A 24,259-nucleotide genomic window follows, 5' to 3' on the forward strand; every position below is an offset into this window, starting at 1 on the left:
TATTATTCACGCTTAATTTGAGTGCGAGGGAGTTTCCAGCACATGATATCAGTCTTGAGTTCCTTTGTTTCTCTCTCTGCAGAACCATGTGGAACGCAGCGAATAACCAGACGGGGCAAGTGGCTGCCAGGATGGAGACTACGCCGTCTATGGGCAGCGCCAGCATCTCCATCTCCCAGCAACAGGCGCCCAAGAAGTTTGCCCCCATGGTTGCACCCAAGCCCAAGTTCAACCCCTACAAACAGATGGGAGAAGCCCCCTATGACCCTGCAGGTAACGCCTCACACAGCTATGCTAGTTACATTCTTGCTGTTACATACTAAAGATTGAGTACATACTTAATTCTCCAAAATATTATTTAATGAGAATAATTGTACAAGGGTCAATGACGAATAAGGATTTTCAACAGGTCAATTTTAAAATAATAAAAAACAGTGTCTATGGCAGTAGTTCAAACATTAAGAATGTTGTGTATACATAAATTCATATAAAACATTTTTTTGTCAAGATGAATTGACACCAGCCTTAAAAAAAAGTCATGTGATGCAACCATGATTCATTTTAAAATAAATGAATTTCCTTAACATCTTGACATCTTTTTTTACAAGTTTTCAGTATTATACAAAAATGTCTTTTTAATTGTCGCGCCAAATGATATTTCATAAAATGGACGTCATCAGTCAAACTTTGTTTGTATATTATGATGGAAATATAAATACAAATGTGTTGCAATCTTATACACTACAAGACACTTCGGAAATCATGCCAGATAGGGCAGAAGATTGATTTAAATACATTTAGAGTGAGTCATGGTCGGACGGTCGCACCACATGATATTTTGTTGCTTAAAACAACAACAAAATCCCAAATAACTAGTATTTTTTGTAAAATTCAAGTGAGTCCATATGTGTGGCAGGTAGGTCATATATATATATATATATATATGGTATTTTTTTATCCATTTAAACCTTTTTTGAATTGAAAAAAAATCTGTTTTTCAGAAAATATAGGCGTCACGTCATTGACCCACAACCTGCAGTATGTGATTGGAAGTACTGGTTCGTGAGTGACTGCCTCGTATGCTATGTCCCATGATGCAGTGGTGCCCACTCAGCGACTTTGTCGCGATATCTCTGGGGTTTTAAAACCCCTCTGGCGACTTATTTTCAAAAAAAGCAACTAGCGACAAATCTAGCAACTTTTTCAGATGTCATTGAAGATGTTTGGAGACGAGGTTGAAGGCTTGTATCGTTCTCTTTCTTGTGAGCGAGCAGCCGGTGCCGCCGTGGGCCCCATCCCTGCATCAAAGCCCGCGCAGGCAGCCTAGTCCTCACAAAGCAACTGCTCTTTGCTGCAGTCGCATCTGGAGACGTTCACCCCGACTTGTCAGGCCTACAAATTGATCGCGCCTACGCAGATCCACCGCTAGCTTATCCTGTACTGCTCCAGCTCCACCCTTTTATTAATCAATAATAATTATTCCTATATCATTCTAATGAATGTAATAATTCTAAGTCTTGGCACTGACCTATGCCAGGACAAAGGAGGATGGTTGGAATTATGACATGGAAAAAAAAAAGAATTGACAAAAGAAATTTCATTTGTAGTTCTTAACATATTTACTCCCCTTTTTTAGTCTCTCCCATGAGTTTATTCCTCCCTCCTACAGCATCCGTTACAATTATATACAAGCTGTAAAGCCAATAGCTACTGTCCTTACTGAGGAGTTGACAACACTGGTGGATTTAAACATAGAGCAAACTTTAAGGAACCTCCTTGGCAGTTCATAAATGTCTGCAGTTTGGAAATATTTCAAATTGGACAGCGAATACAGTGCTGCAGCAGTTTCTCCATCCATGTGTCTTCTACCGCTTATCCACGGTCGTGGGGGCGGCAGTCTAAGCAGGGACCCTGCTTATCAGGGGCATCTCAAGCCGTTCTCCAGGCCAGCTGAGAGACATGGTCCCCCCAGCGTGTCCTGGGTCTTTCCTGGGGGACGTGCCAAGAAAACCACGCCAGGGAGGCGTCCTGGAGGCTTCCTACCCAGAAGCCCAGGCCACTCTCTTCATGATGCAGAGGAGCAGTGGCTTTATTCTGAGCCCCTACAAGAGGACGGAGCGTCTCACCCTATCTCTAAGGGAGAGCCCTGTGGAGGAACTCATTTTGGACTAATTGTATCTGTGAGGATGTTCTTTTGGTCAATACCTACAGAGCGTGACCATGGTGAGGGTAGGGACACCTTTCATCTCTGCTCCTTCTTCACCACAGCAGACGGACTCAGGGATCAGATGCTGCACCAACCCACCTGTTAACCTCTCACTCTATTCTTGCCTGCACGGACCATGACGGGCACCAATCCACCTTGTAGGACCAGCTCCGGTCAGCTGCCTCAACAATGGGGGAGCCGAACACGGTCCACTCAGAGACAAATTCCCCCCGACTGACCCCGGTCATGGCTGCAGCTCCGTCAGAGACAAAAGTTGAAGCTCTCTTTGACAGGGTACAATGCCAGAGGTTCTCCACTAGGGGTGTAACAATATATCGTGCCACAAAATTTTGCGATACAAAAACGTCACGATTCGTGTCGTGGAGGTGACAAACTGTGTCGCAAAATTGAATTATTAATATTATTATTATATTATTATTATATTGTGTTGACTAGTAACGCGCAGTGTATTGGTGCCGACCACAACTCGACCCGCGGACCAAAATCTTCCTCCGCTAAGAAGAAACTAGTACCGTTTTGGTCCCGATCACGGGACTCTTGCAGGGTTTGAGCTCTGAACTTTTACTTATGTAAGGCTGGTGTAGAGTTAAGCCTTACCTTATTAAATTAAACCTTTTTGGGGTGGTGAGTAGGATAAACACGGGGAAACTTCTGCTGAGCTCCAGTTACTTTAATGTCCCTCAACAGTGTAGGATTTTAGAACATCAACACAGCATCTAGTGCCGTACTGTGGCGTATCACTCCGCCCAATCTAAAACAGACTAATCACTACAGATAAACTGACTAGTGTCATTATAGTCCCTGATTTACATCAGAATATAAAGAATATATTTATAAAATTATGAACCCTGAATTAGCAAAATAACATTCTTATCAAAAATAAATCTCCTCTTACACGTATAAGGTGAGCATGAATGATGTAAAATTGTATTTATTTATTTACTTTTATTTAATTTTAGTTGTAAAATGTCTGGAAAAGAAAAAAGTCAAATCATACAAGAGAGAAACTATTCAGTTTGTGGCAAAATATTTTTACTTGTATGAAACCGAAGATGCATAATGCAAACCTGACATTTACTTTTAGTTCAGTTTGTGGGAAATGGTTGGCCTGGCTTTCTCTTTAAAACTTAAACAGTTGTAAAGCATTACAAACTGTAACAATAGGGCAAACGCACAGTATTGTTTTGTATTTTGTGTCTTTCAAATAAAAGACAATTTTTTCCAGTCATATGTTCCTCATTCAAGGTTGTTAAAAAAATACTGCTATAATATCGTATCGTTATCGTGACCTCAGTATCGTGTATCGTACCGTATCGTGAGATTAGTGTATCGTTACAGCCCTATTCTCCACAGACCCTCACACCATGTTGGGCGTACCATCCTCCCTCATGATTGGAGCCCACATATCAACAGCTAGTGATCAGTTGACAGCTCTGCCAGGGTCCCCGTTTTTCGGCCAAAATTCGTATCAGCCAAAGAACATACAACATACTGTACTACACAGAATGCATACTGTATTGTTTGCTTGGTACGTGCCATGCAGTTTCAAAAGTGGCTACAGGAATCTAAGTTTGAACCACTCAGAGCAACACATTTTCAATCTGGGGGGGGGGGGTTAGCGCATGTGTTTATGGTATTATAGATCACCTGCTTTGCTGTATTGGAGTATAATTGTAATCTTCTTAAACGTCAGTCTTATTTCCAGCCTTTTTCTCCATCAGTTATGGTGAGAGCTTCAGGAGGTCACAGAGCCGAGTGTCCGTGGTGCTCTGACCGTGGAAGTTTTCTGTGACACTTGCAAAATAAGTCGAAGTAACTTCAATGTTTTCCCCCCCGACTCTCAAGAGAAAGAGTCAGAGGCTGCATCTTCTGAGCCTGACCCTCATGATCCAACATGATTTAAATTCAAGATGTTAATAGTGAGAGAGATGTGACGGCATTCATAATTTTGAATAAACAAAGTGCAAGTGCTGTGGTTTGCAGTCACGCGTGAGTTCGGGAAGCCTTGTGTGCTTATGTCTGATCTCATGGGAGGTGAGGGTTGGTTTGTTTCTAGTGCATATTTAAAACAACATAAATTCACCTATTAGTGGATGTGTGGGACTTTAATTTCAAGTTTATGTTATTAGTCATTCTGATTATGAAGATTTACATTTCAAGTGAAATGTTCTGAAAAGAAATGAAATTGGTTGTGGTCTTTTTAAGGTAAGGCAGATGCCTTGATACTCATCTTTGATGAGTAATACCTTTGAAAGTGGCTGCTGCGGTAAAAAAGAGTTTCTGTTTAAAGGAGACTAATTATTAAGGGAAGATTCGGGGTGCTCACTTCAAGGGAAACGATTAAAGAAGGAAATTGTGCATTTAAACTTTCAGGTTGTAAAAGCTTTTTTTGTGTGTTCAGAATCAAATATAAGCTATTTCAGTGAAAGAGGAACACTAGTGGGTAGACTTATGCAAATCACTAAACACTTTTTGTCATTTAAAGAGGGGAGAAAAACACAGGAAGTGGTTTACAAGTCACTAACAAGAAATACCAGTAAAATGCTGGAACTTGTTCAATGCTGCTTGCAAACATTTCAATGGTATTGAAGTTATTTCAATAAGCTGGGCGATGCGAAAAGTGGCCTTAAGAGTAAAAGTCTGTTGTATAGAAAGTTTTCATGCAACTTCTTGTTTGTGTGAACGGTGGAACCTGGTACCGAGATAACGTTGCTCTGCCATGTGCCCCCCCCCGTCATGTCGACGTCTTGTAACATGAAGAATATCTTCACTTCTGCCCTGGAACCCCCTGGGAGCTCTTGATTTCCAAAACAGGGGAAACGGTTATGAAATCCAGCGAGTAGTGATCACACTGCGAGGCTGAGCGCACGGCTGTCAGTGGGGTTTGTGGTTTCAGCTCAGACCGTCCTGCGCTCCAGATGTTAGCTTTATAAAAACTGTTCTTAGACGGCCGCTTTTTTAACTCTGCCCACAGCTGTGGGTGGGGGGGAACACATTCAAGAAGAATGTTTACAGGCCGTGAAAGAGATTAAGTTGAAATGAAAAGGATTCACAAAGGAGTATAAAAATACATGTCCTTCAGGCAAGTGGCTGATGGGTTTTGCTTGCTCAATGTCCAAATGTCCAATTATTTTACCACAGTTTTGTTGATTTTGTTGACATGCACGATGTGTAGAAATGTCCTCAACATGAGTTTTGGGGTATTGATAAACCTGTATCAGTCCAGAATTACAGTACACTTTTTGTGTAAATAATTGCCCTTTAAGACCTAGAAGTTGCTGTAGGGTCCAATCTGACATTTTTGTCAAACATATTCATTTGAAACAAATTAGTAGCATTTTTTGTTTAATGGCTGTCCTCATTTATGCCATAAAACATAAAAACCTGATAATAAAACATGCCGTTTTATGGACTAAGTGGCAAATCCTTTGAGTCATGTGAGTGTTGGTGGGACCTCCATCAATTGCTCACCTTCTGTGGATTCTTCTTCTGTTTCTTGTACGCTGAAAAGTCAATCGTATCTTTCGAGTTACTTTTGACAATAGATTGCTTGTGAGATTATCTTCTGCAGAGCGAAACAGTAGATGTAAGACACAGCTGTTGGAGAGTGCAGGTGCTGCATTCAAGTGCATCTAAACCTAGTGATCCCCAGCTCACACCTTAGTGAGACGTTCAGGAGAAGGATTGCTCACAGAGGGAAAAGTGCCACGCATCTAAAAATATTTTGTTTGAAGATCAGTGAAGAATGTTAATTCTGCCTTTTTAATGGCTTTTTCTGGCACAGCATAAATGCCAAATTCACCGACAACAACTAGATTTTAAAGACGGCGCAGATGCAGCAGCACAAAGAGGTAGTGGCATGTAGACGCTCAAGAACGCAGCTTATCATGAAGAATTGAACCGATGACTGGTGCTTTCAAACGAGGAGCCTCCTGCTCACTAGTGGGAGGGAGTGTTGGAGTTGTTGTTCCTGTGAGAACTGCTGGACTGTGGTTTTGGTTTAGACTTCACACTAAACGTCAAAATAAACATAAAAAATTGCTCCATAAATGAATAATTCTTTACTTGTCATGCTAAATGCAGAGTTAAAAACTTTGCTTATGAAATGTTTATTTTTTTCCCCTCGTTTTCTTTTTTTTTGATGACAGCAGACTTGTTATTATTTGCAGCTCTTGTCGAGTACATGCATTTCCTGTTTCTGTTTCGTAGCTCTGAGCTCTAAGAACTGTTTTATGGAGCCTTAGTGTATGTTCGTAGCATCTATTTAGAGCGTCTCATTAAACATTTTATCTCATGTTTTTTAAGCGGTCCTCCAAAAGTAATGAAATTACCTCGACATTGGTGTTATTGTTTTTGGTGTTTTTGTTGTCTTTATCATCCATGAGGGCGATGCTACAGAAGGAGTTGGTGGCAATGAAACATTAATCACCGGGGCGTACATTTACGCACAGCATTTGCACCTCTGCTTCTTCATGAACCCTAAAAGGCGTGAGGAAGAGGAGGCCGCTTCATGTTCTTGTCAGTGTTCTTGACTGTTTTGACTTTGTGGTGCCATGGCTGCACATGTGTGATGTTTGATGTTTGGCTGAGGTATCTGATTACCAGTGACCATTTCCTCAAAAAAAATGTAATCAGCTAGAACTATCAGCTGACTTACTGCTGTATATGCGACAGCGTCGAAGGCTAACTCGTACAAATGAACTCTGAAGGAGAAAGGCCGAGTCGTAGAGTTGACCACAGTGATGTCAACTGCTTTTTGGTGTCATTGCTGGTTTTTAACGTTGCAGAGCAGCAGAGGCAGAATGCACCGCTAGCAATGTTCCTGTTATAGAATATGGAAACACGGAAAGTCAACCTGAAATAGCTTCAAAGCCGCTACATCCTTATGGAAGATCTTCATTTCCACTCAAAAATAAGCATTTGACCCTTTTAACCCACAATCAATTTTAAGATTTTTTAACCCCGTTCTTTGTTGGTATAGCAGGAAGAGTGCATTAGTTTTTTTTATCTTTTTTTCCCAACACTTTTTTTTTTTTTTTTTGAAAACCATATTGAAAATAAAACACCTTGAATTATCATTTGAAACTTTAGCAATTAAGTGCTGTTTTCTTTTTCTGCTGATTGTCACCCTGGGCCATGTGCAATTTGCTTTTGCAAATACAGAGAAATAGAATAAGAAAAGGTTGTTTCCAGCAGCAGAAAATTTGTGTCATCATTAAAGCCAAAATGTCAATTTCACCCCTTCATCATGTAATCCTGACTCATTACCAGCGTCTGATATTCCGGCATTATTCATTGTCCAAGAATTAAGAGGATTAACGGAACAATGTAGTTTGGATTGGGAACATATTTGTAGATAATTGTTTTTGTTTCCTTCTTTGTAAAAATGTCTTACTTTTAATGAGAAACGTTGCTTTGGTATTGAATTACCTGTGATTTTAATATTTGTAGTATAAAGTCAACCTTTACTGTCAAGGTTGGATGATGTAAAACGTTACAGGCAACATCTTCAGCCTCAGGAACTGTTGACAGCTGAAACATTTCATTTTCCATTAAGACATGAACTTTTGTTTTGTTATCAGACTTTTTAACACTCAAATACGAAGAGTTGAGCCATCTGCAGACGTCTCGACTTGTCAAAGGATAAGACGTCTTTATGAACAGATTATCTGGGTCGCTCCTCATTTTTTTTAATACTTTCATATCAAATATGGAGACTGTCTATAAAATCGAGGATTAGCATAAAAATTAGGGACAAGTCAAATTGGCACAGCGCCTCTCAGTCCCCTTTGTCTGGCAGAGGCCAGTGTCGGGGCTGGAATGAGTCTGAGTACATGTTTATTGTGTGGACAAAGAAGCCAGTGCTAGTGGGGTGGCGCACAGTGAGCAGGGCTTGACCTCAGATTTTTTTTTTTTTTTTGGGATCAACTCGTACTGATTAAAGCCCGGCAGTAAGAAATGAAGCCTCAGACGGTGACCCTTTACTCACAATATTTTACAACAGATCAGATATTAGGGTTTAAGTAGATCATATATGGTACATGCATTCAAGAAAGGTCAGTCAGGATTGTGTGTTTATTCTTTTTTTTTTTTTCCCCTGCTCCAGTTCTTTCAGACAGCATCTTTGCTGCAGCGCTGTAATTTAACTATATAGATTTTTGTAGCCGGTCTAAGTGAACTGTGAAAGTGAACCGCCATAAATACAACAGATGTGTGATCAAAATCACAATGCAACATCCTGTTGGAGATGTGGACAAAATATAATGAATAACTACACAAGATAATGCAATCCAGTGCAACAGTCCTGCAATAAAAACAACCCATCTGAAACAAATTAGTCTCAGTTTTGTTAAAAACATAACTGACATCAGTGTGCCATTTATTACATGCCGTCAAGCTCTAAGAATAGATAAAGCCTTCACGTCATTAATGCAGGGTGCACAAGAATGTTGTTCTTTTTAAACTACAATTCAAGGTTTTGCAGCTGATGTTTTTACTTTAAACTCGTAGTAATGTGTCTGTTACTGAATGCAGTGCTGCAGTATGCATAGCTCACACTTACGCATGCGTCTGCAGAGCTCTCTGAGGCTGCTGTTTTTGTGTAAACGACACAACAATATGATAAACGGGAGACTAAGGGCAGGGGTCACATTCCTGAACTGGACTGGATGAGTTGCTTTCTGCTTAGTCTGACTTGACTCTGTTGGGGTTTCACACCAATAATATTTGGCTTTTGCATTTCCTGTACGCAACAATCTAATCAATATTTAAAAAGATATCCAATTGATTGTAATGATTAAGTGTTTAGCTGGGTGTTTTTTTGCTGTATGAGATGTTACAGGACTGTCTCAGAAAATTAGAATATTGTGATAAAGTCCTTTATTTTCTGTAATGCAAAAATGTCATACATCTGGATTCATTACAAATCAACTGAAATATTGCAAGCCTTTTATTATTTTATTATTGATGATCATGGTTTACAGCTTAAGAAAACTCAAATATCCTATCTCAAAAAATTTGAATATTCTGGGAATCTTAATCTTAAACTGTAAGCCATAATCAGCAATATTAAAATAATAAAAGGCTTGCAATATTTCAGTTGATTTGTAATGAATCCAGAATGTATGACATTTTTGTTTTTTTAATTGCATTACAGAAAATAAAGAACTTTATCACAATATTCTAATTTTGTGAGACAGTCCTGTAAACATCATGACCAAATAGTGTCAGACACCTCACTCACTCATTAAATTAAAATCTAAAACATATTGCGGTACAAATTTGACTTCAGAAACTGATCTTACTTTGCAGCAGTTACATGCTGTTGTGTTTTCATGATGCACAGCCGACAGTTTTGTCCTGGGCTCAACATCGTGAAAGTCAGACATCCAAAAAGTGCTGTTTTTGTTTAAAAGAAAAATAAGATCAACAACTTTTAACGCCCGAGTTTCCTTAAACCTGCTAATTGTTTGCTCTGAGCAGTTCCAAAAGTGTTGGAACGTGTGCATAAGCTGTTTTTACTCCTCCCTGCTTGACTGGCTAAAGGCAAACTGACTACCGGTTGTTATGTCAGAGTCCCTCATGGGTGTCACCAGGAGAATTTACAGGAAATCCACCAATGAGTGTATCAGTGTCCCCAAAGATACCACAGGCTTACGCTCCAAGCCCAAACAACTTTTATTTAAGTGGAGCACAACACACATTGTGTCTTAACTACTCGTGTTGATTCTGCAGTGCGTGCAAAGTTTACTTTGGAGGATCTTTTGAGACTCAATCGCTGCCTAACACTTTTGCACATCGTTGCCTTCTATATAGGCCTTTGTTGTGTTAATACTTTAGTCATTATTTTTGATCTGATATTGCCAGAAAAGACATTTCACTTCTCTAATTGTTGCCACTGGTCCTTAAATTTGTAATATTGTGAAAATACTTGACTTCACATCCTGTCTAGTCTTTCACGCGTTCGTCTGTTTAATCAAAGGAAGTTGAGGTGCTGAGTAAGAAGTATAAAACTGGCCCTTCTTGGGAATTTTGTTCTTCTATTTGCTCACATGGACCACTAAAGATGAACTACCCGCCGTATAGCTGGACCCAAGTTTAAGGAAGAGCTATTCATGTCGGTGCTTTAGGTTTTCGCTCTCTAATTTCCTTTTTTTGCATTAAGTCATACCCTGAAAGGAGACATATATGTATCTGTCTTTAGTGAGTCCAGAGGGTTTTCAGTCACAGCTCGTGGTGTTTTTGCTCTCATGCTCGTGTAGTACACGGCACGGACGAGCACACACCTGTGCAGTATCACCTAAAAGTCCAATGACTGAAAAATGCCCCTCGCCTGCCTCCAACATGAAAAAGGAGCAGCTGTACCCCAATTTCCCTCCGGATATTTGAGCTCTGCGTCTTATCTGCAAGCCCGACCCTTGCCACATTTCAGAAGAAACACGTTTTGGTCGTTTTTAATTTCGCAATCACGTTCTCATGACCTAGAGGTCATGTCCATGCAAGAGGACTGGAATGTAGATGAACTTGTAAATTGAAAGCTGTGTCGTGGTGCAGCTCACCAGCACCTGCTTCACTGGTCTTTATTCACCTAAATGTAGAACACGGTCCGTTTATTACACATTTTATGCCAAATCAAGTATCCGTATCATTATTACATTATAACTGTTTTCTGTTTGTAGCGATCATAAAAGCACAGCACACCGTTCTGAGAATCTAAATGATACAGGGAAGCGTTGTTTCACAGCCAACTCTTGTTGGTCACTCGGGGAACCTGCTACTACGTTTTTTGCTTCATGTCTTGTACATGAATCCTGCAGCTCCTGCGTTCATCCGTCCATCTATCCGGACTGGTCGCCCCGTTGCTGTCCCAGAAGGATGTGGCCATCACTGGCTTTGACTGCGAGGAGTGAGCAGTAGTGATGTTCAGTGCCTAGTTTCCTCCAAAAACCTCTGGTCACACTTCTAGCCACGTACATGTACAGAGGATTTTACTTCTCGGGTTCTGAGGTCCATTCAGGCTTCCACTTGGCAAAATCCCATCAGGTTATATTTTGGGTTGTTTTTTTAGTGCGGAGTGGCTTTTGTCCTGCCCCTCCGTCTGAAAAGCCTGGTGAGCGGAGTGCTGCCCTCGTACTCTTAAGCTTCTCCTAAATCTGCAAATAAACTCTCATTCATAGCAACCTTTGTTACCTGCCTAACCGAGGCCTTCGATCTATGATTACTCAGTTAAACTTCCATTAAACTGGGTAACCTTTTCAGTTTCCTGAAGCCACTCTTATCATGGTTACTTTGAGTGTATTAGATGTTATTCTGTCCTTCCCCAGATCGGGACTTTTGAGACCTTCTGGGCTCATTTTTGACGACCTTAAATGTGAGACTGCACAGGCAGGCAAGAGCCTTTCCCAATTAAATTCAGCACCAACATCCCATAAACCAGTGACTGAAGTAGGATGCAACAGTTGGAGCTGCCACAGTAATAGGTCTGCATATTGGATGTAGGGTTGTCCCGATCAGGATTTTTTAGCTCCCGATCCGATCCCGATCACTTGAGTTTGAGTATCTGCCGATCCTGATTTTTCCCGATCCGATCACTTTTTTTGGCTCCCGATACATTTTCGATACTTTTTCCCGATCAGATACATTTTGGCAATGAATTAACAAAAAAAAAAAGAAAAGAGGACTAAAACTCAAATTAGTTTAGTTTATTTTATTGACCACTGGAGAACAACATGGACATATATTTCAACAAAGCTTATCAGCACTGGTGCCACAAAATGTAAAAACATGAAATCGTAAACTAAAACAAAAAGTGCAGAATAGTGCAATAACAAAAATTAATAAATTCAACTTCAAAAGAAGTAGTTGAATGACATCCAGTCAAACTCGCAAACACAAGAAAATTAAAATACTTTTTGTCTTAACCTTAGTGCAACATTCTGAATGGCATGAAATGAATAGCAGCAGCTTAATGCAACATATAAAATTTCACAATTCAAACATGGAAACCATGTTAGTTTCGCTTACGGCGGCCGGAAGTGACGCCGGCCACCAACCAGAAGTGACGTTAAATGCAATGATATATAAAACGATTTAATATATATTAAAAACATTAATATCTAGGTATGTCCCGATACTTTTTTGGCCGATACCGAAGTTTTGAAAATGCCGTGATCGGGCCCGATCGATGGGGCGGCTGATCGATCGGGACAACACTAATTGGATGTATACATTTGATTTTTGGATCATTTTTTGTCATTTTAAATGAACAAATGAATAAAGAAAGGAATAAACAAATAGAAAGATTGCATTAAATAATAAATGAAACTAAAACCTAACCAGAATGTGGATCTTCTGAAAGCACTTCCTCTGCCAGGCTCACTGGGCCTATATCTGATGGATGATGTAGTCCCGCTGGCATCTCCAGCTCTCACCGGAGTGGAGCGTGAAGTGTCAGCCATGAGATGAGAATCAGCACCTCCCAATCTGAGATCATAGCTCTCTGTTGGGGAAAGCTTGAATGTTCCCTCCGGTTTGGGGGTGAGCTTCTGCCTCGGGTCGAGGAGTTCAAGTATTTTGAGGTCTTGCTCACAAGTGAGGGATGAACGGATGGGAAGATTGACAGGAGGATCAGTGTGACATCTGCCGGTTCTGCAGAGCTGAAAGGCAAGACTCTGACGGCCGATCTTTGTTCCTACCCTCATCTATGGTCACGAGCTGAGGGACGGGACGCTGAGAACACAATGAGTTTTCTGAATTTACTTTTGACTGGCCTCCCCTTGGAGATACGGTGAGAAGTTGAATCATCTGAGAGGGATTCAGAGCAGTCCTTGTTTCTCCACTTAGAGAATAACCAGTTGGAATCCTGGAAGCAGCCTGGGGTAAGCAGGAGAGAAGATATTTCTCAGTTGGCCTGGGAACGCCTCGGTGTCCCCCTAGAGGAGGAGGAGAGGGAGATCTGGGCCTCTCTGCTCAGACAGCTGACCCCGTGACCCAAACCTGGACAAGTGGAAGTTGATGGATGGATGGATTGATGGAAGGAAGGGAGGAAGGAATGTATTTTTGGAAAAGCAGGATCATACAGTTTCACTTGGCTTTCAACCTCTGTATCTGGGTCACTTTAGTTGAAATCTTTTACATATTTGTCTGTGGTCTCAAGATATCTGGTCCAAGTCGCTGTTAGCAGGACCTCTGAATGTCTTCGTTTAGAAGATGACTCACAATGACTCCATAATTTATTGAATAGTAATTGGACTAAAATGCCTTTCCAGCCTTGAACTTTGGCTGTGGCCATGAGAAAAAGACCTCCTCACAAGTACGTCCCCTTCAATACTTTGGAAAGCCATGAATTACACTTGAGACCTCGTGTGAACTTTGACATTTGTAGCAGAGGATAACTGCCTCGGCTGTAGGTTTACAGTCAATTCCTGCCACAGCGCAGGCGTTATGAAAACTAGCTGAGTTTAGACAGAAGTGACTATCTGCTGTGACATTTGATCGGCTTCATTTACTCTCCGTTAGGTTTGTATAAGAAAAACACAGAAAAACACCCGTCTCCACCTCTGAATCACACTTCCACTCAGCACAAAACCTCACTCACCACACATTTTAAGAGCTTAATTGTTCAGCCAATTTATTGTTTCAAGCATTCACGTAAAAACCGGTAAGGGTGGGGGGGGAAACACAGGCTCTACTATGTTCACCTTTTGTCAGTGTTTATTTCTGAGCTTTTATGCAAAAACATAATCTGTCTATTGTTCCTGATTTCGGTTGCTCCTCCCCTGGGATTTCTCTGTGGAGTAGCAAGAAGCCAATTTCAGTCTACGACTTCACACTTAAAACAAGTACATCTCCAAAGACTTCAAATCCCTCCTTTGCTTCTCTAAACCAAATGAAGCCATAAATCTCTCCTCTATACATATCGTGCTAATTAAGAGCTAGGCTCAGCTGCTCTTCTCCAGCGAAAGATGGAAGAAAGCGGGTCCGTAATTATGTCAAAACAATGTGCTCTCAACCCCTGCCACGGCTCGTGCTTATGGACATGAAGCTGACGCGGAAGACTTAAAGCAGTTTGTTGAGGGTTTTTTTTTTTTTTTTTTTTTTTAGAGGAAAACTACACATTCTCTGATACAGAGCATTTGATTATCTTGTGTTCGTATCATGGTTTTCTTTACAAATGAAATGAACTATTTCCGTGTCAGCTGTCATAAAAGTGTTTTATCGGTGTGACCCAAAAGCCCTGCGTGTTGGAGGGGGAGGCTCAGCGATCCACACGTGTCCTCAGTGACCCCTCAAGGTGCTAATGAGCCCGCAAGAGGTGGAATACCTGAGACGTCCCAACTAGCCAACCAGAGCCAAGGACGCGTCTTAGATCAGATGTCTTGGAGAGCCAAAAAAAGAAGTCCAGTTTCCCTGGTCGAGGTCTTTAATTAAACACAATGTATGTTTCTCTCCAGATTGAAAGTTCAGCTATGGCTGCGTGACACATGTGGGCCGCGCTCCCCTGCCCTTATTTTGGCTCCCTGCAGTACATGCGAAGGCAAACAGACACCAAGGACTCCAGCTCCCAGTCGTAAATCACGCCCGGGTTGCTGGAGATACTTCACACCCTGTCCAGCCAAAAACACACGCTCCCTGTACTTTAGGTTTCCTCAGTCCGCACTCTTTTTGTCGCAAGCTGCCTCTTTCAGTGAAATGGTGGAAGCTTTATGCGAAAGGCAGTGGCGTCTCTGCGCCAGACTCCGTCCTAAGTCCTCACCAGGCCAGATGGCCGCAGCTTACACATGTATGACTCTGATAATATTGTACATATGTAAATCGGTAAACATATGCTCAACCTTAACTCTTCAATCTTCCTCCCCCACTGAATGTACTAATCCTTCGCTACACGGCTACGTGAACGGGGAGGGGGGGGGGGGACTCGCCTGCAACCTGCACGTTTCTTCTCCCCCCACTCTGCTCCTATCTCTTCTGCATGACTAATTAATTTAGCATTAGAATACCGTTCAGTTTAAGGCATTTACACGCACCGATTTGAGTATCAGATGGTTATATTTGCTAATCATTACGCCAGCTCCATATATGGTAGCACAAGTCTTAATAATTCAATTTAAACAAAGTTTAATATTAGGGCCAATGTCACAGCTGGATCCATCTCCGCCGTCTTATCATCTCCTTAATAAAACTCATGTTCCCGATAACCAATTACACCTCTCACTGTCTCTCAAATAACTTTAATCAGTGATTAGCATTCCTTGTTCACAAAGCAGCTACTTAAAGGTAATTGCTCAATAAAGAGATGGGAAGTTGTCGTGTTAAGTAGGTGTTCCCGCTGCTTTGCTCATTAATGCTCGCTTGGAGCCTTCATCTCCCTGATGTCACAAATGGAGTCGGCTTCATTCACGGCACAGGAAGCGTTCACACGCTGCTGGCGCGCACGCCGCCTAAAAGCACGACACCATTAGGACGCGGCAAAGCAGCAGAACAGAGTGCTCGCCAGCCCAGACCCGTGTTTACTTTTATTTATTACAAATGGAAATATTAGGGGCTACAAATGGGATAAAGCATTTGTGGAAGACTGCAAACCCGCCGGAAATCCAGCCCTTTGCTTCCCGACGTCAGACCTGCAGACCCCCCCCTCCCCATCCCAGTTAACGGAGCTGCAGTCAGACGCCACCGGCCGGTTCTGGTGACTCATGACGTTTCACTGAGAGATAAAGACGTAAAACTAAACAGCCAAAAAGGAAATGTCACAAAGGACCCGCGGTGTGAACCTGGCACGCTATCACCAATCACATGAAGTTCTGCAAAAAAAAAGAGAAAATCTAGTGATGATGTCGGGGTTTGACTGCAGGTGAGAAGACTGGCAGCTTTCAGGAAGATGAAGAGAGCTCAGAAAATTCCTCTCATGAAGGGGAAGTGGTGAAAAACCGAGAAGCCAGATGACGTCCATCTCCAAAAATGTGCTGTTTTGCCTGATTGTTTTCTCCATTTCTGTGATATTTGGGACAATCCCCATGGTTTAACACAACCCTTCACTCTGCATTATGACCTGCTGCAACACATCCCCTAGCACAGAGGAGTACGAGTGGCAAAGGGAAGATATTTGTCAGAGAACAGAGATTAACACCATATGTGAGGTGAGAAACAGTTGCAGAGCAGCAACAGAAGTAACAAACCTAACGCTCACACTCCACTGACACGTTTAATCTGTTTCTGCAATGTTGGACAAAATGGACAATTTTGAGAAACTCCAAAGTCTGAATTATACTCTTGATTATTTAATTTGAAGGTGTGCAACTGCTTAGAAGTGGGCTGTAAAAAGAGGACTGGAGATGTTTTTTTCTTGTGTACGGTTGAACTTTAAAGCCACATCCCTGGTCCCAACACGCCAGGCAGAAGAAGCTCCTCTCCGCTTCCGACTGAGAGGTTGTCATTATCGCTCCCTTTTTCAACGCCGCCGTCTCCGCTGTGCTGAGGAGAGCTGTGTGCACGATGCTGCTTAAAGGAAGGACCCACTGCAGATGTGTAATGTTTTAGCCTTCCTAACCAAGAAGGAACAGACTGCAGTCTTCCCCTTAACTGCTTTTCAGCTCAAAATATGAGAAATTAATTCCTGGGCATAAGTTGTCTTCTGTAAAATGTTGTAACCTGACCAGATGGAGGGGATTTTATCTCACTTGACAGGTCAAGTCTTACGCTGTGACTACTACATGGCCACTCCTTGCTGTGATGATGCTTAAAACAGCATTTGATGCAGCCCTATTTCAAAGTTCAGGCCAGAATGCACGATTATGGAAACAAGCCACAGCATCACATGGAACTTGATTTGAAAGATGATGTTTCTGTTAAACCAGTGTTTCTCTGCTGACCCTGGATCGGCCACAAACACCTTCAAGGTTTAGCGCCGTCATTTGATTCTGCTTTAAAGGACATCTGGGAATACACACATGCCACCGGCGGTGCAAACATGAGCACGTTTCAGTCCTTAACAACCAGCACAAGGAAAGATGCAACGAAAATCAGGCCAGAACGAGCAGGGAAACTTAATGACCCCTGCTTCAGCTCCACCGCTCCACATCCACAACCGTAAGACCTTTTCAATAAAACACGAGTCTCTGAAACATTTACAACTCTTGTGTTTCCATGAAATGAGGAATCCAAAGCATCTTTGATGTATGAGAGAAATGTACATGATCGTTAATTCCCCGTAAGCCCCAAGTTACAAGCGACTCATATGATGGCCAGAGGGATCTGCGTGGGGGCAGGAGGTGACGGCGGGCCACGGCTGGTTCCTCCGCCCTCCCAGAGCGTCGCAGGAGCTGCCCCACCACCGAGCTGCGGTGCAAGTCCTGAGGTTATTATATAAACAGATCACATGGGCGCCTCGGAGAAATATTTCATGCATTGTTCCCGATTTCTTGAACGTAGTAACGCCGGAGACACGGCCGTGTCCAGCATGAGCCGCGCTGCGTTATCTCTTCACTTCTGCGCATTTCGTCGAGGCAACTGGAAAGCACTCTTAATTAATTTGGTCAGCTGCCTTGGATAAACTACACTGACGACATCAATTAGATTCTAATGAAAACAGATAAAAGCCACGGAAAGCAAATGGAATTTCTGAACAAGACTCCATCAAAGACTTAGCATTGGAACAAATTCCCATTACGTCTCATAAAAGCCTTTAATTTGCAAAGCTCATGTCTGGTTTGGTACTTAGAAGTACATGGTCAAATGATTCAGTGTAAGTCCTGTGCCGGGAGAAGCCAAATCAGAATTTAATTTGGCACATAACTCCTTATCCTGTCTGAAACATGTGGCAGGATGCAATCCTTGGATTAGTGACTTGAGAACTACACATTTGGCTTGTTTCTCCTCCTCTGGCAGAGCAAACACCTAGTCTACCCGTTTGAAACATGACATTTACATTTCCAATCTCGGGGTCGGTGGGGAGGGGACACGCTTACTGCAGATTAGTACTTCTTAGTTAACCAAATTGCTGCAATTAAGTGTTTCAGTCTATTGACGTGGGATAAGACGGCTCTTCCTCTCTCTTCTTCTCTCTAATAACTGCATGACCTCTTTCAAATGTCTTGCGTGATTTTTGCAGCTCGAGATAGATAATAGTTCAGGCAAATTAAGACGAGTCAATTAATTCAGCTGTTGACACCGGTGTGTGTGGAAGTTGTGTTTTTTGAGCCCGGGTTCAGGAGGTACGGATTCAATAAAATGTGCCTTTGCCACATTTTATACGTCAAGAAATGGGAATTATCTGATTTAGCATTTTAAATGCATGTTAATTTGAAAAAGTCTGTCCGCAGAAAATAAAAAGCAGTAATTGTTTCTTCTGTTTTCAGGAAACGATACCGTGGGCTGCTCTGACCTTTTAACGGTTACTCTCATCAGATGCAGGACTCTTGTGTATTTCATGTTAGTACAGCGAGCCGACTGCATGTTCCACTAGATCATGAGATCAGTAGGAGTTGGTGATCGTCTTTGTCCACTGATTTCCAGCCTGTAACTCGCCGTGTTGTTTTCTGCACCTGCAGCATTCGTGGTTGCGGGGGAGTTTAAAAAAAGAAGTACTTTTTCTTTTGTGTGCTTGTTTTGGCGTGCAGTGTCTGTCCTCTCAGAATCATGACAGTTTAGCTGTAGCAAAAAAAAGGGGAAGTATTTAATAAGCTGTTTTTTTTTTGTGTGTGTGTGTGCGTCTGCCTCCATCCCAGCGGACTACCCTCCCCCTCCACCACCTGCTGAAGATGCAGCCTTCCCCCCTCCGCCGACGGCCAACTCATACGATCATCAGGTGAGATCCCCTGCTCATTATTTTAACTTTCACTTTTCAAAAGTGTCGACACAAAAGCAAAGGCGGCCCCGAGGGCTGCACCGAGTCCAGCAATACGTCTCTTGATTTGAGCCACAGCCAGCCCCCTCTCGGCTCACACACACGTATTTACTTGATTGGCTCTGGGCTCTAATGTAGGTTGGATGGAAGACTGACACCTATTGGTGGAGCTCGGTCATTTAACTTTGCCTCGGTGTACAAAATACCCACAGGCATTTGGCCCCTCCGAGCTATCTGGCCTCTGCGCTCCGACAGACACTCAGCACTTGACCTCTGCTGAGAAATCCTCCAAGTGTTTCACATTCCTTTGTTCAGTGTAAGCAGAAGAGGGGAAAAACACAAACCCCTCGTCCGATCGGACCAGTTTTGCATCCTAAAACGAACGCCTCTTTTTGTAAGTTTGAAGCAGAACTTGTATAATTTTAGACAAGTTATGCAATGTGTGTAAATTAATCTCTCTTCCTGCACAAACTGTCACAACATATTGCGTATAAGACTGCCCTCAGGACCAGCAGGATGCATGTCGTCATGTGGTACAATGGCTTTTATGTAAACTACATGCACTTTCACTGTTAGTTATGTTAAAAGGTGCAGAGCAGTGACACTTCTTACTTTCATGACTCTGCTGAACCAAAGGAATGTTTTGGTTAAGAGAGCCCCGAGCTGCTTTCCCTGAAAACATTTGGAGTTGGCAGAACTCAGCGAAAGAGATACTGAAGCAGTTAGGAATGCACAAAGACCTCAAGAAAACTGACTTCCTTCACTAGAAGTCTATAAGGAGCCGTTCAGAACGTTATTTGAGTTGAACACGAGCCTTTTAATTTTACATGATCAAATAATAATGACTGTGTTTTCACTACAGATTTGTTTCTAACTGTCATTACTGCATAAAAGCATTTCTGCTTTGACTTTTTAGATTCATTTGATGTATACGGTAACAGGAATTTACTACTGCCTTGATGCGAGCATGAGGGAAGGAAGGAAAAACAGATTTATATGGTTTTAAAACATATTTTAACCCCGTGTTTATTGGAGGTTACGGGAGTTTAATAAATGCAGCAGTTGATCAGCGTTTCCTTTTTCGTTAGATATCTGCTCATGTTGAAGTCGATGCCATTAACATTTAAAAAGTCCTGTCTGTGGAAACTTTCCGAAACTAAAGACAGAAAAAAGTGTTGTTTTTCAAGTTCTCAGTGGTACTAGGTAGGTACGTGATTTCAGCTGTGCTTTTGTTTCAAAAGGTGCTGAAAGTTTTCCGTTGGTTACAGGTCTGGATTGCTGACCGACCTGTTATGCACCCGGACTCTTGTACCATCATCGACCAGCCGTGCTGGCCCAATATTTCTAAATGTAGTTGCAATTGTGACTTTGCAAATACTTTTATTGTTATAGATTCACTTATGCATTTAAAAAAAAAATTCTTTTAGATATTTATGCCAAGTGTAGTCGTATTGTTTAAATATTTCAAAAGGACTCTCTCTGTATTTACATGTTATGTGGAATTTAATGCACCTGTTCAAAGCCTTTATTTGTACATTTGCAAAAGCTTTATGCTGATAGTTTTTATGTATAAAAAAAGCTTTTCTACAGACATGAAATTAGTCCTTGTCCTGTTGCACACAACAGGATAACACAGCAGTTACTGTGCAACGTTGCTGTGCCTCCAAGTATGTGTGGCATTTATGTGGATGTGATATTTTTACACATTTTTGGTTTAAAACCATCAGCCGGTCTGCCAACTCCACCAAATGTGGCATTTCTTTCCCCAAAAACTTTATACTTCAGTTTGTTCCACCGAATAAGGACTGATTATTTAAACAAATAGTTTTTATTCTTCGCTCTTGTTCGATATCTTCACAATTTTTCACATTTATCATGAAATTTGGCTTATAAGAAGACGAGCGGCGAGGAGACAAAATCTGTAGGTTCGGTTTTACTCATCTGAAGGCAGCATGAGCCTGCAGTGGTTTGGAGACAAATTAACTTTATTTTAATGTAATATCCTCATTGTGCTGGCGTCTCTCTATTAGAACGTCTGCTTCATTTGCTGAAATACAATACAAGCTTTTTTCTCACTTTTTTTTCTTATGCTGTCAGACAACCATGTTTGATGGAGACACATCCTCAAAACCCGAAGAGAAACTGAGAACATTGCAGCTAAAGTGACAAAAGCTTTATAAAAACTATCGCTGAGTGAGGACACACTGGAGATCCCTTCGTCTCTGCGCACTCACTCTCCAGTTGTGCATTCACAGTAATGCCACAAAGACAAAACTGAGTTTTGTCCCAAAGCATTGCAGCAATCTGCAATCTGAGGACAGACTCTATCTTCTGTTTTGTGGTCCACAGTCAGCAAGAGGCTACAAACATATCCGATCACCAGCGGCTTTATTCAGTCAGTGCTGAGTAAATCCAAGTAAAAATGAAATCAGGTTTCTATCTGGTTGTTCCTCGGGGACAGAGATAGCAGCGCTGGTCTCAGTGTCCCTGTCGTTGCCGGTGTTAGGGCTGCTACGGCTCCTTCAGGAGAAAGTCTGTGGTCTAGCTTCATCAGGCAGCAGGATTCAACCCCGACCTACTGCCCAAAGTTGAGTGTAATTTCTGCATCTGTAACATGTTCTTCAGGCCTCAACTCGACTGTTAGACAGCTGGCAGGCTAGAAGCAAACTAGTTCTTCAGGATTTTGGTCTAATGTAACACACTGCAAAAACTCAAAATCTTAACAAGAATATTTGTCTTATTTCTAGTTATAATGTCTCATTTTAAGTAAAAAAATCTCATTACACTTAAAAAAAGACTCATTACCAGAAACATAACTTATGTTATTTGACAATTTTCACCTGTTTCAAGTAAATTTTCACTTGAAATAAGTAGAAAGAATCTGCCAATGGAATTAGATTTATCTTCTCATTACAAGCAAAAAAATCTTGTTCCATTGGCAGATTTTTTCTACTTATTTTAAGTGAAAATTTACTTGAAACAGGTGAAAATTGTCAAATAACAAGTTATTTTTCTGGTGTTTTAAGTGTAATGAGAGTTTTCGACTAAAAATGAGACATTTTAACTAGAAATAAGACAAATATTCCTGTTAAGATTTTGAGTTTTTGCAGTGCACACAGTCAGTGAGAATACCTGGGAAGTGCGCTACTTTGGGACGCTTCCAGTTGTGCAGCTGACTTGTCTACCATGCTCACCATTTCCCACAATGCTGCATTGCTACAACAGACGTTACAAGGACTGATAGACTTAACGTAGCGATGAGAGTTCATATCAGTTCTGAGGATGTTTTATTTCCCAACACAAAAGCTTCATGGATTTTCAAAGGCAATACAGACAGGCTGCAGCCGATCAGCCCAAAGATGCTACAATATTAGTTAGATATTTGTCACATCTCAAGTTTCCTCAGAGGCTGAGAAACAAAAGAGGTTTTATGGATGACTTTAAGTTTTCCATAACACCGCAGGCCTCTGAAGGCTTTTTTAAACAAAGCCTTGGGCCTCATATCTCAATGATATTTAAAGTCTGACGTTACGTAAGAAATTAAGTACTCGGTTACTGTTAAATGCTGTTCCAGTGTTCGGCTCATCTGCATGTTTCTGTTGTTCTGTCTGTAGGATGATTTGGGCCTCAATTAGTTAATGTACCGCTGTTACCTTAATTGTTTACCCTGTAGCCGGAGCAGAACTCCTGAATAGTTTGACAACATGATGAAAAGGGGGCAGATGTCAGCGGAAATGTCTGGATATGTCATCTGCCAGTTTGAGCATAGAAGTCCCATTTTATTTAATGAATTAAAGGTCTTTAACTCATGCAAAGGCAGAAATATCCTCAAAAATGTCCAGATTAGGACACGTAAAAGATGAACCTCCAGCAGAAAAGGAAAAAGACAATTGTCTCATTTTGACTGGTGTCCACATTTATGAGGCTCCACACAGTAAATTCCTGCAAAGCACAAAAACTTCAATATTTCCTTTCATCCTCCTCGTTATGACTGTTAAACAAGTTTGTCTGTTTTTTTTTTCTTTCTTTCTCCTTTGTTGATTTGAAAGAAGCCATTAGTGTTTTGCTTTGTTTACCTCCAGTGGAGATTGCCTTAGATGTTTTTAAGCAGCAGCTCTGCTCCAAATGGAGGCAAGATCTGCCTGTAATAGATTGTGACAGGTAATCCAAACACATAACATTAGAATAAGAAGCAGTCACTGATCCAGCCAACTCAAAAAGCCCCCGCAGGCAATTGCAAGAAGTCTTCTTGCAGTTGCAACATATTTTAGAAGAAAAAGAAAAAAAAAAAAAGCTTCTGTCATTTCAAGGAGAAATTCCTGTGAATTCTGTGGAAAACCTTGCCACTAATGGTCACGTCATTTTAAGTGTTTTCTAGATTTCTGTGGAACGGTTCAGTTTCTGTTGCCTGAGAGTTTTGTCTTTTCTTATGATGGGGTTATATTTTTCTTTTGAGATGAAACAGAAAAGTGTAGATGAATAAATCAGTGGCTGTTGTTGGAGTGATGGCGACGTTGCTGATGCTTTAGGCGTCTTATTAGAATATGCGTTCGGTTAAAACCACAGCACTTCTCATTATTCTTTACAGACGACTTTAAAATATCAGTTAAAAAAAAAAATATATATACATTTCAGACTATGATCTTAAAGAATTGATGGCTGTTTGAAGTCTTGATGGATAAGACTGTAAAGAACAAGTGAGTTTCAGTAAAAGCCGTGAAAAGCGGGAGGTGAATGGTGCTATTCACACAATATATTGCTTTTTTTTTCACCATATTTTTATGTTCCAGAGGTCTCTGCTATTGATGTGCAGCTTTCAAAAGGATTGGTTGAGGTCAAGGTAAAATGTGAACTTAGAAAGTGTAATCCAATGTTTAAGAAATGTGGAAAAGCTGGAGAGAATGTCTTTGAGCAGCACAATGGCAGATTTAGTTATATTTAACTTTGGAGCGTGGCTCATGAAGGCCGTTTAATTCTCCCATCCCAACATCTCAGCCTCCTCTCAACTTGAATGTAGAAAGCTCCCCAATTTTATGATGGATTCTTTCTATGGATGCTTTGTTCATCATTTATACTGCAGTAAATTTAAAGTGGCTTGCATTAATCTTTGGAGCGTTGGAACATCAGCGGCCACTGATTATTTCTGGGCCAATTAGCTTTTTAATTATTGTTGATATTATTTATTAAACTAA

General features: G+C 41.3%; 1 protein-coding gene across 4 annotated transcripts in view; it reads left to right on the top strand.

Moving 5' to 3' along the window:
- lpp (LIM domain containing preferred translocation partner in lipoma) overlaps nt 1-24,259 on the top strand; it is a 180,452-nt gene that overhangs the window by 63,329 nt on the left and 92,864 nt on the right. For all 4 annotated transcript variants that reach the window (XM_061737593.1, XM_061737594.1, XM_061737596.1 and 1 more), the window contains 2 exons: nt 83-273; nt 18,949-19,028. In XM_061737593.1, coding sequence (XP_061593577.1) covers nt 87-273; nt 18,949-19,028 — 267 coding nt within the window. In that variant the 5' untranslated portion in view covers nt 83-86. The remainder of the gene's footprint in view (nt 1-82; nt 274-18,948; nt 19,029-24,259) is intronic.

This window comes from Cololabis saira, chromosome 13 (assembly GCF_033807715.1).
Source record: "Cololabis saira isolate AMF1-May2022 chromosome 13, fColSai1.1, whole genome shotgun sequence".
NCBI classification, from domain to species: Eukaryota; Metazoa; Chordata; class Actinopteri; order Beloniformes; family Belonidae; genus Cololabis; species Cololabis saira.